A 15051-nucleotide genomic window follows, 5' to 3' on the forward strand; every position below is an offset into this window, starting at 1 on the left:
ACTGGACTAAATGTGAGCAAATAAGAGATTGTCCAGCAACTGCTAGAGTATATGTTGTATATAGAAGTAGTTCTCAAGGATAGCAATCCCTGAGAAATCATAGTATAAATTAGTATGAAAAATGGGAAACATTCTTTTAGTATATCCTAAACTGAAGAGACTTGCAGCATTTCATAGGATCCTATTGAGCAGTGTATTATTGTTTCTTTCCTTAGCAACATCATCAAAGCTACCTCTAATGAAGATACAGACGGCAGCAGTTACATGAAATCTCAGAAGAACTTTTCCAGCAGCAACATCCAGGCTTGGAATAATAACACCAGTAGTAGCAATCCCCCAACTAGGATACAAGAAGTTTCTGAGGAGGAGGCTGAGCGGTAAATCTGAGAAAACTGACAGGAAGAATGATGATAGGAAGAAGTAACAAATTATGCAGAAAAATCAGAGGAAGTGAAATGAGGGCATATAACTGGGTTACTAGTTAATTGCCATATTTGATTTGGCAATTTTCCAGTTAATAGCTTGTGGTTGTTTTTTTTAGCAATTAGGTAAATTTTGGGCAGTAATAGTTGCAACTCAGCCTGTGTGTTCTGAAGGATGACAGAAGCCATTCAGTTATACTATGAATTCACTGGAAAAGGCCGTCTGAAATGTTTTGTCCTTTTGTGTGTGTGTGTGTGTGTGTGTGTGTGTGTGTGTGTAACATTAAGAGTGGGGAGAGGAGTAGGAGGTCTTCCAAAGGCAAACCACTACATTTTGGTTTTTAAAACTACCTAAATCCCAACCAGATAGGCCTTTTGTGGCCATTTTCTTATCTTTAGACGGTAGTTAGGTGACAATTGATGTGAAAGGCCTCACAGAGGAAAACTGCATCTATTCTACCATTAAAACTATTCCAAAACCAGAAAAAAATGGGCTGAAAATGAACTGTCAACATTGGGCCATTTTGCCATCAATATTCGCAGCCCCATCTCGGGATGCTTGGATACAAATGAGGTGTTGGGTGGCTGTGTACTATTTTATAGAGTGTTACTTGCAGTTATTAGTATATTTTCACACCTTCCTTAGAGCGGTGTATTTTGGAACCCTGCTTCTGGATTTCTAAAAACTGGAGGTAGGAGTGTTTGTGTGAATATAGAAGCCTTGTGGTCAAGATCTGTTTTTCAAGGATGTTTTTCTGTGCCTTTCTTAATATCAGGAACTGTTTTGCTTGACATGGCAGTTGGAAAGCAATAGTCATCTTGCATGATTTTTTTTTCCTGTTTTAGATTTGTTAACCAAGTCAATTCGGCTGCTGTGACAATCCAGCGCTGGTACCGGCGGCATTCTCAGAGGCACAAGGAAGGTGTCGCTCAGCTTGAGCGATTGTTAGCTTCCAAGAGAGAGGTTTGTTGTCTGTATGTATTGTATCAAAAACTTCTGAAGGTGCTGAAAGGATGTTTTGTTTTGAATGAACTGTTTTGCATAAGCTTTAAATGGGGCTTGTTAGTTTAATCATTTTTAACATTTGTATTATTGTGTTTTGTTGTTGTTAGCCGCCCTGAGTCCTTCGGGAGATAGGGCGGCATATAAGTCCCAAAAATAAATAATTAATTAATGAGGTATGGTTCTAGTTAGATTTTAGGGAAGTTAGTTGGCTTTTTTCTCTCTCCTAGAGATAGGGTCGTGATCATGTAGTTTTATAATACTTGTGCTGTATGTTTTTAAGGAAAAGCAGCAGCAGCAACTCGCAGATGAGGGCAACATCTTGGATTTGCAGCAGAGAAGAGATGATGAGAGGAAAAAAATACGAGCGGAGAAAGCTCGCCTTGCCAGAAGAGCAGCCATCCAGGTAGCCATTTGCTTATTGATATTTTTTTTTATTTTTATTTTTTTAATTCCATTTATATCCCGCCCTTCTCCGAAGACTCAGGGCGGCTTACAAGCTTAGCAGTAGCCTTCATTCTATGTATATGCCTGCTTATTAGGGCTTTCACACACACCCCAAGCGGCATTATTACAAAGTCAGCTTAATTGCCCCCAACAATCTGGGTCCTCATTTTACCTACCTCGGAAGGATGGAAGGCTGAGTCAACCTTGAGCCTGGTGGGATGCGAACCTGCACTAATTGCAGGCAGCTGGTGTTACTTAAGGAGGCATTAGCCCACTGCTCCACCAAGGCTCTTGCTAGTCCTGGGCATAGTCTTGATTGATTTATTGGTTTAAAAGTTAGACCAAGTATGTTTACTGGTGCAGGAGGAAGTGGGCCCTAACAAAACAGAAATGCGAGTTAGTGTTTTGCTTTAGGAGCTGCAACAAAAACGAACCCAAAAAGCTTTAGAAACGCAGCAGCGTTTGGTGGAGGAGGAGCTGGCACTACTTAAAGAAAGCAAGAAAGCCAGAAGAAGGAAAGGTGAGAAAGCCAGCTCTTTAAAAAACAGCAGTCCTGCTAACAGCATCATCAAAGCCAACAATGCAGGTGAGAAATAATGGAAGATCTTGGAACATTTGGCCTGGGGGCGGGGGCGGGTGGAATCTCCTAAACTGCATTTCTCAAAATTCAGCATGCACACTGAATCTGTTTTAAATGCAAAACGTTTCTATAGCGTCGTGGTATTATTTGGTCTTACATGGCAGTGAGGAGCAACAAACAAATAGCATGCTGAAAATAAGAGTAAGTTCAGAAACATTTAACTTGCACACAGGCAAATAATGATAATGGAAAAATATGGGCAACTGATGTATCCTCGTAGACTCATAGTGAAAAGCTGATTCACTGCACTTTAGAATTGCTTGGAAAATTATTTGAAAAACAAACGGGCTTAACATACTCCCATTCTCGAAATAGAAAACATAGTTAGTTCTCATTTAACAAAAAGATCAATTCTGAATTCTTATTCTTACTAAAGCAAATGCTTTTTGTTGCTACTGCAGGTGCCAACTTCCACTTTGCAGGAATAGATCTAGACGAAGCTTCTGCCATGGCATCTCTTTGTCGCTCAGCACAAAACAAAGGACTTGAGGAACAGCCACAGGTGTTGTCTTCTTCTGATGTTCCTGGAAGCCCGAATACTTACTTACTTTTATGATTTGTATAGTTCCCAATTTCTGCACTTTTAAATGTTTTGGTTGGCTGGGAAGTATAAGATTTTGCAAACCTTAGAAAGGAGATGGATGAGCCCTCCCTCTATGTCAGTGAAATATACTGATAATGTTTATTTGGAGTTCTTCGCAATATTTCATGCGCATGGATTTTCTCTGTTTCCCAGGATGGGAGCTCCGGGAAAATGGCCAGTGAAGATTTGGATGGTATGATGAGCACAGCCAGTAGGATGCATTCCAAAATAACCTTTCATGACCTACTAGACACCCTAAAGCTTTTGGAAGCGGATCCAGAATTTCTGCCACCGCCACAGTATCAGCCACATTTTTTCAAGGATTACAAATATGCCTGGATAGATGGGGTAATTGAAATATAAATATTGCGTTGTCTTTTCTCTGTAGATCCTTTGAATGAAATTGTACAGAATTTGTTTGGGCTGGTGTGAAAGTGGTTTAGGGAAGAGATGAGAAGCACGTACCCAACTGATGCTTCTTGCTTTATGTTACATATTCTGCTTAGAGCAAACTTTTGGGAGTTGTGAGCTGGAATATTTTTGTCAAACTCAAGGACATTTGTAATTGTTTTCCAAATATTTACAGTTAATCTCCCAAGACAAAAACTGGTGAAAGTATCCCTACTTTTTTGAGAAGCTCCATTCCCCCTTTCTTGAGAAATATTTTTAATCAATGGAATCACACAACAATTCTCCTTTTTCCCAACAGTCGCAGATTGAAATCATTCTGTTTGGTACTGCCACAGTAGTCTATATCTGTTGATCCCAAGAATTTTCCCCTGCAATACAGGATTTGGACTCAAATTCTCTAACCACTGACAACCTAGAGAAGTTTGGAAAATTGAACTGCTCACTGGGAGCCCCTGAAGAAGGAACATTATTGTCAGAAACAAAACTTCAGAATATAATGAGCTTTTTGGATGAGATGGAAAAATCTGAGCAGGAACGACCCAGATCTGTTGCCTCAGCTTCACAGCAAGAGGTGAATATGGCACATTTAATTTTTATTGATGGGGTGGGCTGGTGGTGTGTGTGTGTGTGTGTGTGTGTGTGTGGGCAGACGGCTGTTTCAAACAATGTGTATTTTGCTTTCACTGATTTGAAACAAAATATTTGAAATTAAAAGCTGTTCAGTTGGTATTGGCATGATGGCTTCCAATAATCTGTTCTTAAGAGTTGAGAAGCTTCAGATAGTTGGATCTGCCTCAGGAAATGAGGAACATAGTTTGCCACGTGTAAAATGGCAATTTTATGATGGCGTTTGTTACGACGAGCAAAGTTTCCAGTATTAGCGTCTTATTGCACAGAAGGAATCTTTCATTCCCACCCTTAAAGGAGATTGGGTGAAGGAAACTAGGGTTGTACCTCAGTCTGACTATTCCTTTTGCTGCTTATCATACCTGCTAGGGATTATTGCCAGAAGAAGAGCTCGCCCACTTGGATCAGGTCTCGGCAGTTGCCACAGAGGTCACCAGCTCTATCCAGAAGCTGAGGCTGGAAGTAGAAGAAAAGAAGAAAGCTGTTGCTCTTCTACAAAAAGCACTGGTGGGTGACCAGGACTTGATTCTCTACAGGAAGGGTGTCGGCATTACACAACCCAATCTTTTAAGCTCTGTTGAGCGGAAGGATGCATGAACTGTCAAAAGATTTAAGGTGCTGGTACTTACCTTTAAAGCCCTACATGGCTTAGGCCCGGGATATTTGCAGGACCGTCTGCTGCCGGGAACAATCTCCCATCGCCCGGTACGCTCACACAGAGGGCCTCCTCAGGGTACCGCCGGCTAGACAATGTCGGCTGGCGACCCCCAGGGGGAGGGCCTTCTCTGTGGGAGCGCCGGCCCTGTGGAACCAGCTCCCCCTTGAGCTCCGGATGGCCCCGGATCTCCGGTCCTTTCACCACAGCCTTAAAACATTTCTTTTCCATCAGGCTGACCTGGACTGACGACAGGGGTTTTAATAATGTTTTTTTTTTATTTTTAACTCCAATTTTAATTTATTCTATTGGGGCTGTTAATTTAATTCTTTTTAACTTTTGTATTGTTGTATTTTATTGCTGTTAGCCGCCCTGAGTCCTTTGGGAGTTAGGGCGGCATATAAGTCCCAATAATAAATAAATACCGTATTTATCGGCGTATAACACGCACTTTTTCTTCCTGAAAATAGGGGGCAAATGATGTGTGCGTGTTATACGCCGATATAATGTTAATGACCCATAGTAAATACCGCACAGCAGCGCGAATGGATGTGATCGGCGGTGCGTGTTATACGCCGGTGCGTGTTATACGCCGATAAATACGGTAATAATAAAAAGAGGGAGTGTCTGTCTTTAGCTGCCTTTTCAGGTTCCAGCAGAGTTGTTGCTGATGAACAATCCATACCAAGAAACGATCTGCTTAGGAATCCCAATGGCTATATTTAACATATTTATTTATTTATTTATTTTAATCCCATTTATATCCCGCCCTTCTCCGAAGACTCAGGGCGGCTTACAATTTAAGCACAAACCAATGTGCTTAGCAATAGCCTTCATTCTATGTATATGCCTGCTTATTAGGGCTTTCGCCCCCCCCCAAGCGGCATTATTACAAAGTCAGCTTATTGCCCCCAACAATCTGGGTCCTTTGACTGACTAGATAGCATAACTTTTAGGTTTCCTTAATTGCCCTGGTTTTGCCCTTTGTCCCGACAGGCTCAACAGCAGGAGTTAACTGGGCAGCATGTTAAAGATGTACAGAAAGAGCTGAATCACCAACTGACTGTGCAGAGGGAGCAGTATGAAGGTGCAATCCAACGGCACCTGGCCTTTATTGACCAGGTATTTTTTTTTCTTTCCTTTTTGTTTTTCCTTTCCTTTCCATATAGAACTTGGGAATATCGGTATACTCTATTTCCCTATCTTGCAGCCTCTATTTACTTGTATTGCTGGCATGTCTCTTCAGAAATTTCCGTGGGCATCAGCTAGCAGTTAGCATTCTAAGTTGAAATGCTCTCTTGGGAGCTTGTGGGGGGTAGTTTTGTATCCATTTCTACCTGAATAAGATGGCAGCTTGATTCCAGGTACTTTCTGCTAGCTAGCTAATGCTTCACGTTAGTACAAACAATGGATAGAGTATGCTGTTAGTAATACTCTCTTGCACCTGTCTCTACAGCTCATCGATGACAAAAGAGCTCTGAATCAGAAATGTGAAGCTGTGGTATCTGAATTGAAGCTTGTAGATCAGAAATATACAAAGAAAATTACCCAGATGCAAGAGCAGCATGAGTTGGTGAGGAAGTGACATTGGTGTAAGGGTTAAGGGAGCAACAGAGCAACTAGTTAAAACATATGGCTGGACTTAAGTTGGACTGAAATTTGCACAGTGCAAATACCCTCCAGAAAACATGAGCCAAGAGAATGTTGGAAGCCATTTGAATGTTAGAAAGTTAGAAAAAGACTGTTTGAAATACTAATTTTTATACCATTATGGTTTTTCTTCTACATCTCTCAATGTTTCTCAACTTTGGTAACTTTAAGATACATGGATTTCAAGTCCCAGAAGTTCAAATCTATGGGTCTTAAGGTTGCCAAGATTGAGATAGATAGATAGATAGATAGATAGATAGATAGATAGATAGATAGATAGATAGATAGATAGATAGATAGAATTAATTTCTTTTGTGACTTAATTATTCACAGTAAGACAACTTCAGCTAGAGCAAAGACAACTTTGCTATAAATATTAATTTGGGCCAAGTAACCTAAACTAGCAGGTACTGAGAACGGATGACCTCAGTAAAATTGTAGCATGACCTCAGTAAAAATTGAGTATGATCTCAGTAAAATTGGACGTACATTAGGATTATTCCTGCCTTGCAATGCACTTTGAACAGATGCAATATTCCCAAAATGTTAAGCTCTTTCCCTTGGTCAATTTGTTTGATCCCTATGATGAGAGGTAATCTGCACTCTGCTTAAGCTGTATCCTTGCTTTTTTTCTTCCAACTCTCTTTATTTCCCACTCTTCCATTTCCCCATTTCTCTCTTCTCTCATCTTTCCTCTTTCTGTTTAGGTCTGGCGCACTCTGGGCCCCCTCTGTGAGGTAAACTTTGTGCATGCTGTTAACTTCAGCCTTTGCCTTTTTGCTAGTCTGGATCCTTTAAATGTGATTTTTCGTGAATTTCTTAGAGGCTGCTGTGCCTATATCTCTCTCGGTATAGGCATGGCAGATATTGCAATTTGGTGCAAAGTGCTATTCCTTGACTTTGATAATGATGCCCTCTTCAGCTTCTCTACTCAGTGCCCAGCTGAACAGGCTTTGGTGTTTATGAAGCAAAGGCAACATTTCCTAAAAGCTTGAGTAATTCATTATTGCCTACATGCACATTGTTTTGATTGGTGTAGGATAGACATGTCAAACTCGCGACGTCATGTGACATCGCGCGACGTCTCGGAACTTTTTCCCATTGCCGGCAATGGGATGGGCGTGGTTTCTCTGTGACGCTCCAGCCCGCAGGCCGGCAGTTTGACACCCCTGGTGTAGGAGATTGGATAGATCCAGAGTCACATATCCATCTGTTTTTAAATTTCAGGGGATAAATGTGGAGGTAGATTATAGATATCAATTATTTTCATGACATGGGTCCAGGTTACTTGAGGGACCATCTCACCCCACTGGGATTGGCCCGTCCCATTCGTGCCAGCAGAGGAGGCATGGTGTAGGTCCCATCAGCCCGATTATTCCGGCTGGCGGGGTCCAGCAGGTGGGGCTTCTTTGCGCTGTTACTCCTGCCCTCTGGAACACCTCGCGCCCAACCCTCCTGTCTTTTCATACGGACCTAAAGATGTGGCTCTGCCAATTGGGAAACAGCACAGTGGAGGTGATTGATCGAGCAATAACAGATCCCACCTCCCCCCCACCCTTCCCATGTATCCTTAGGTTTTAACATTGATTTTAATTATGTTTTAATTGTACATGTATAGCCATATTTTTATGACTGTAAGCTGCTCAGAGTTAACCTATGGTAAGTTGGGTGGCCAGTACATTTTATAAATACATAAATTTTGAAAGGCATTGCAGATGGCCTGTGAAAGGGGATAAAATGATATAACTTTGCATTATATAAAAGTACAAATATTAGTTCTATGTGTTGCTATAAGCTTTTGGAATAAAATAGTAGCATTGTTCTTCAGATATGGGTAGTCCTTGGCTAACGATCTTACATTCAGCCACTGTTCAAAGTTATGGTGTTGCTGAACAAAGAGATTTATAATCAGTCCCCAAGGTTTATTTTTTTTATTTTTTTTATTTTTATTTTAATTCCATTTATATCCCGCCCTTCTCCGAAGACTCAGGGCGGCTTACAAGCTTAGCAGTAGCCTTCATTCTATGTATATGCCTGCTTATTAGGGCTTTCACACACACCCCCAAGCGGCATTATTGCAAAGTCAGCTTAATTGCCCCCAACAATCTGGGTCCTCATTTTACCTACCTCGGAAGGATGGAAGGCTGAGTCAACCTTGAGCCTGGTGGGATGCGAACCTGCACTAATTGCAGGCAGCTGGTGTTACTTAAGGAGGCATTAGCCCACTGCTCCACCAAGGCTCTTTCTGCTGGCAGCTGCTGGCCCCACGAGGCTTTCTTCTCAGGGTTGTGCACACCAATTTCTTTATGCGATTTTGGAGAAGATGGGCAGTGTGGCCAGCAGCTGCCTCGTGAAGGGCCAGAGCAGACCCGCTTTGTCGGTATAGGGCAGAGGCCTCCAACCTTTTGAGCACCAAGGACTGGTGTGTTGTGATTCAGGGTCAGCCTGTGGGTTTGGCAGTTGGGTCGGATGACTCAGAGGAGGAGGAGGAGGGGGGTGTTGAAGAGCTTGATGAGAGTCCTCAGCCAGGCCCCTCTCACCTGGTCACGACGCAGACCCAGCTGTGTGAGCCTGACAGCGTGGATGAAGATGACCCACAGCTGGCCCTGTTCAAGGACGCCCGACGCAGGAGGCAGTCAATCAGGAGTAAACAGAGGAAGGCAATGGGGCTCCTCCGAAGGAGGCAGAGAGAAGCCACACCCTGAACTCTATTTAAGGGGGAATGCGTGGGAGGGCTGGTTTGCTGAAGGCAACCGCTTGTAAAGCTCCTGTTTCTTGGTTTGTGTCTTGTTCTACTGTATTTGTTTTTGTAGCAATAAATTTGGCAGGCGTAATTCCAGCCTCTTGCCTTCTTGTAAAAGGGGTTGTCCCTGCCTTTTCTGCAGGGCCGGTAGCAGGCTGGTACAGAACAGTGTGCTGTGGAGAAAGGTTTTTTCCGTGGACCAGAGGGGCGTGGTTTCACGTGCTGCCTGCATCCCACAGATGGGGCTTCGCTTGTTTGTGCGGACCGGTTGCTGGCATGCTGCGGACCAGTGCCGGTTCACGGACTGGGGGTTGTGGGGACCCCTGGTATAGGGAACAAGAAGATGGCAAACATCAGCTGGGATAGTAAAGTGCAGGGCTGCAGGGTCCTCAGAGCGCCGGGCAGTGAGGGTAGCTGAGGCTTCCTGGGGAGGTCAGGACTTGGTGTTGTACTGCTGGGGGTGGCTGTGGTTTCCAAGAAGGGCTGTGGCTTAGTGTGGTGCTGTTGAGGCTTCCCAGAATGCTGCAGCTTTGCACATGCTGTTTGGACTTCCTGGGGCATTAAGCTGGGGCAGCCGGGGATTCGCACTGTGTAGTGGCTCAGGAGCTTCTTACAGCCTCAGTGCTGGGCCTGCTTGCCACCCAACAAGGCACAGTACAGGGCAGCCTAAAGGGCAGAGATGCTGCAGGGGAGGGGGGGAGAGAGATGGGCAGGTGGGGAGAGTTGAAACCCTTCCCTTATCTTACCAAGGTTTGGGGCTGGAAGGGACCAAGCCTAGAATGGTTCGGCCTGGGAAGGGGCTTCAGCTAATGACCAGTGGAATTTGCTTAGTGACTGCCAATGGGGAGTGCCGGGCCTGCAGTTGCTAAGCAATATGGTCATGTGATTTTTCACTTGTATGAATGCATTATTTAGCAACCGAAATTTGGATTCCGGTTGTGATAAGTCAAGAACTACTTATACAGGTTTAAGGAACCATCTTAACTTTTGGTGCCCCTCAAAAATTTAAAGAATTAAAATATTTAGCAGGTCAGAAGTCCTTAGAATTGCTACTAATCAGAATAGAAAATACTTGTCTGTCCATTCGATTTTTCTAAGTCTAGATTTCAAGAATGCAATAATTGGACCTGACCTGTTTCAATTCTTCAAGGAGCTACTTGTTGGGGAAGGGAGTGTTGGAATCGGTCACTATCAGATTTGCAATTAACCACTTGCTGTCAGGCAACCATTTACTGTTACTGCTACAGTCATGTAGCAACACCTGCGGCCGGCGTCAACTTCCCTCCGTCCAGTGCGCTCCCACAGAGAGGGCCTCCTCAGGGTGCCTCCGATCAAAGAATGTCGATTGGTGGCCCCCAGGGGGAGGGCGTTCTCTGTGGGCGCGCCAGACCTATGGAACCGCTTGCCGGTTGAGCTCCGGATGGCCCCCGACCTTCGCTCCTTCCGACGCAATCTAAAAACGTATTTATTTGAGCAATCTGACCTGGTCTGATGGGTTAGGGTTGGGGTTTTAATATGTCTTAATTATTGTTTTAACCTTGGGCATTATTTAATCGTTTTTAACTTTTGTATCCTGTTTTTGTATTTATTGCCCTGTACACCGCCCTGAGTCCTTCGGGAGAAGGGCGGTATAAAAATATAATAAATAAATAAATAAAATGTTAAGGGCAGAGGTATCTGTTGAGAGACATTCTTAGTTTTATCTGTTGTTTCACTTTCTTGTCTTCCAGTCTTCTGGCCTGGATGGCAATATTATCTTGAGTTAGTTGACCTGATCTAATAATAACTATTTACAAAGGTGATCTGTTTATTTCTTCATCAGTCTCAAAAAGAACTGATAACCTAATAGGAAAAAAACATTAGAATTCCTTATGAATGTCTCTTCCCTTTGCACACAGACCATTTATGCTGCTGCAAGTTATATATCACTCCCCCCCCCAAAAAAAACCCCCCAGCTCTTGAGAAAACAACCAGCTGCACTGAATTTGGCACACTCCATCTCTTCAGAATTCTCCCATTTTCCTTCAGATGTAACTCAGCTTTAGTTAAAAAATGTTTTGTTTTCAAGATTAGTCTGCAAAGATGATGGCGCTTCATTTTCTTATCTTGCTCCTAATCTGAACATTGATTAAGGTCAGACTCCCTCCAGGGTGATGCAGATCAGACTTGACCTTTTCCGGAACTCCAGATAGATTGACTCTTACAAAATAAAAGGCTCAGAGCAGTAATTTGAGGCTGCTGTGGTTTGTTCAGTGTTTTTTGTCTCCCAAATTTTAGGAATGAAAAACTTAAAGATTCTCTTAATTTTCTTGGCCCAAACTATTGCAGTGGAGAAAACAGATTTACTAGATGATCTGTTGTTTAGTCGTTTCAGAGCTAAAGCATTTTTGTTGTTGTTCGGAATTCATATCTTGAGATTTGCCTTCTAAAATTGGAGCAGAAGAAAATGCCATTAATGTGGCATTGTAAAAAAAATGATATCCTGAATTAGTTTTTTATTTTAAATAAATTTATTGTAAACAAATGAATGAATCAAGTTTTATTTATTTATTATATGTACGCATAGGTTGTTATATAAATAAGTATATAAATTACACAGAGAGACATACACAAATAATATAAAGCATATAAACCACACGTGTGTCTTCATGTGCATTGGTGGGAGGGGGTGTTTAGTTTAGGATTTTATTGTGAATTATTTGTAAGTAATGTCAATTCATGCATTGCATACCTTGAAATTTAATTCAGAAAATTCCAGGAAGTTCAGTTGGCTATCTTACTGGATTCTTTTATCTCTTGCAAAGAATTCTCCTCTTCTGAAGCAGTTCTGATGCATTGGAGATTTATTGAAGAATCTTTCTTCTTTCATAGATACAGGATGGAATTTAATGAAACTCTTACATAGGTCTTGCTTTTTCTCTTTTTAATTCACATAAAGGAAATAAAGAAGCTGAAGCAGCTGATGACTGCTACAGAAAAAATCCGCCGAGAAAAATGGATTGATGAGAAGACCAAGAAGATCAAAGAGATAACCGTTAAAGGTACTGTTGAGCTGTCGTTATTTCTTCAGATTCTTGTCTCAATAGCAGACATTTTAGTGAGAAAATAACCTGGTCCATGGAACTGCTCCCAGGTAGAACTATTTCGTAAGCATATTGTCTTAGGATTGTAGGTCTGATTCTTCTTCCCAGTTCCCTTTCTTGGCTTCAGCTTCGATACCTGAACTGTCATTCTCTCTCTCTCTCTCTCTCTTTAATTTGGGGTCATTATTAAAGGCAAATGTGCTTTGAAGTGGCAACATTTTTATAACTAGTTATGGCAGGGAACAATTTACAATAGTTCTTTTTCATTAAATGTAGTCAGACATGTACATTATATGCTATCTGGTCTGTTCTACTAATGATAAAGATACAGTTTCATTCCAATTACACTTGGCTCCTAGTAATGTGATGATTATGTGCTATAAGTCAGGACTGCACAAAGCTTTTAATATATTTTAGTAGCTCCATTCACCTTTTGTCATCTTTGATTAATATAACAACTGGATCTGTAGGAAGGAGAGGGGCGTGTATAGAGTGGAAATTCTTGCTTTCATGCAGGCCCTTGAGGTCTACAATCTATCTCCCTTTTGCTTTCTTCCCCATTCAGGCCTGGAGCCTGAGATCCAGAAGCTCATTGCTAAACACAAGCTAGAGATCAAAAAGTTGAAATCACTGCATGAAGTAGAACTACTGCAGTCGGATGAGCGTGCAGCTCAGCGCTACATACGACAGACTGAAGAGCTGAGAGAGATGCTGGAGCACGAGAAGGAAGAGCAAGGACAGCGCGAGAGAGAACTGGCAAGGCAGCGGTATGAAGGAGGGAGCAAGTAGGAAGATGTACAGCAGGAGAACGAGGATCTGGAAAAGGCTATTGCAGATGTGCAAAGGGGGAGAAAAAGGGGCAAAATTCCTGTGTGTGGGGAAAACAGGAGGAGGAAAAACTTGTGTAATATTTATTGTTTAGGGAAGGAAAACTTATGATGGCCTAGAAGACAGTGAGGCACAGAACGTGCATTCATACTTGGTAACAAGATGACTTCCTGCATTTGGTTAGAAAAGAGAGCAGTCCTGCAAATTTGTGAACAAGTTGACATCAGGATTTGGTGGAAAATATTGAGAGTATGCCATTGGGTTTCTAAGGGCAGAATGGAGGTATAGGAGAGGTCATCTGTGGACAGAGAGGCATCGTGAAACTGCTTGTTTTATCTGTTTAGAAACAGGAATATAGTGCAGCTACTGCTGTTAAGCATGTACCTAATACAGTATTGTGGGAGGAAAGTAATAGGCAAACAGTGCAGTTTGGGTACCATTCGCTGAAGTATCTTTTATGTGCCGGTTCATGCATTTGTAACTGAGCCGTTACTCCAGTTTATTCCGTCCCCTCTGTTGCAGGGCTTTTCCATTTTGCAACTTCCACATCTCCTATGAAAAATTTGGTTTCTCTTGTTTGAAGTCTTTGGGTGGTTGTTTTTTTTTAATAATAAATTTGCATTCCTCCAAGGTATTATTTTTCCCCCCTCCCAGTTGTGGAAATCTTTGGCTTTGTATTTTCTATAACATTGGATCAAGCCAAGGATATTGATGACTTGCTAAGACTTCCTTTGAAAGGCTCCCTCTGAACAGGTATGAGAAGCAGCTGGAGCAGGAGGAGCAAGCTCTGCAGCAACAACGGCGCCGGCTCTACAGTGAAGTGGCGGAGGAGAAGGAGAGACTAAGCCAACAGGCTGCCAGGTGAGAGAAGGCACGTGTGGGGTTCAGAACTGGTGGGTATGCTGAGCCACTGGGCACTGACCATTTACATCGACAAGGCAGTGTTCAGGAAAAAAAAAACACGCAAGATCTTGAATTCCCAAAGGTAAAAGCACATGTATTGTTCCTGCATGTATCTTCTTCTCTTACTACTAGAGCCTGGAGAATTTTCAGGTGGCCTATTCATGCGGCAGTGCTACATGAATTTTATAGCCTGTTTCAGGAGCATTATTTCAACCAAGTTCTATTTAGCATTTTTCAGTCTAAAAGCTGCAGTTATTCTAGCATGCTTGGAGCTCCACTCCAGGTGGATAATGCACAAAATATTTTATTGGAAACAGATTAAATTGAAATAATACCATTGACATGGTTACTTCCAGTGTATGGGAAATATTCCAGTTAATCACTTCAGAGGGTCAGTGGGAAGCACATTAAGATTGTGGGAAACGTATACATTGGTATCTGAGTTTGAACAATCCTATTCTGTGGCATTCATTTCTGATTCCCAGGCAAAGAGCTGAACTGGAGGATTTACGAAGGCAATTGGAAGAGAACAATTCAATTGTTACCAAGACTTTAAAGGAAGAATATGAGAAAGGGAAGGAAGAACAGGAACGACGTCACCAGGTCTGTTATTTCTAGACTTTCTACATAATTTTGCTGTCCTCTTCATTGCTCGCACTTGAAGTAAATTTACGTTGGGGGTCACATAGCCTTTTTTGGCCCTGAGCAGCCACATTGAAGTATCTCCAAATGTGCATTTTCTTATATGAGATCTTGTGAAAACTTTGGAAAAAATATTATTTGAGTAGGCTGGGGGCCCTTTTTAAATATCTGCATCATTATCTTTATTGCACATCAATGCAATGCTTATTGTGTACAATTAATTGTTTTTTGCTTGCTTGCAAGATTCTAGTTTGATCTCTGGTTTGTGTCATTTGTAGCTGAGTGGTTGTTTTTTTTCACAGTATCCTGAGGTCTTTTTGGTCATGTAGGGCTGCTCTCTGAAGTAATGTGTTATTCAGAAATCTTACGTAACTAGGGCTTATTCTCATTACTTCAGCACATATTAGATAAGAT

The 15051-nt window shown here is 42.1% G+C and overlaps 1 protein-coding gene across 3 annotated transcripts in view; it reads left to right on the plus strand.

Moving 5' to 3' along the window:
* The window catches only part of CEP131 (centrosomal protein 131), a 34941-nt gene that overhangs the window by 12594 nt on the left and 7296 nt on the right, over positions 1–15051 (plus strand). For 2 of the 3 annotated variants that reach the window (XM_081317283.1, XM_081317284.1), the window contains exons 7-20: positions 216–377; positions 1269–1386; positions 1709–1831; positions 2287–2458; positions 2914–3014; positions 3249–3443; positions 3886–4077; positions 4503–4640; positions 5785–5910; positions 6245–6361; positions 12120–12222; positions 12830–13031; positions 13846–13953; positions 14481–14598. In XM_081317283.1, coding sequence (XP_081173409.1) covers positions 216–377; positions 1269–1386; positions 1709–1831; positions 2287–2458; positions 2914–3014; positions 3249–3443; positions 3886–4077; positions 4503–4640; positions 5785–5910; positions 6245–6361; positions 12120–12222; positions 12830–13031; positions 13846–13953; positions 14481–14598 — 1975 coding nt within the window. The remainder of the gene's footprint in view (positions 1–215; positions 378–1268; positions 1387–1708; positions 1832–2286; positions 2459–2913; positions 3015–3248; positions 3444–3885; positions 4078–4502; positions 4641–5784; positions 5911–6244; positions 6362–12119; positions 12223–12829; positions 13032–13845; positions 13954–14480; positions 14599–15051) is intronic. The other variant, XM_081317285.1, reaches the window with a different exon arrangement.

The sequence above is a fragment of the Vipera berus genome (genome assembly GCF_964194415.1).
Source record: "Vipera berus genome assembly, chromosome: 2".
Classification (NCBI taxonomy): Eukaryota; Metazoa; Chordata; class Lepidosauria; order Squamata; family Viperidae; genus Vipera; species Vipera berus.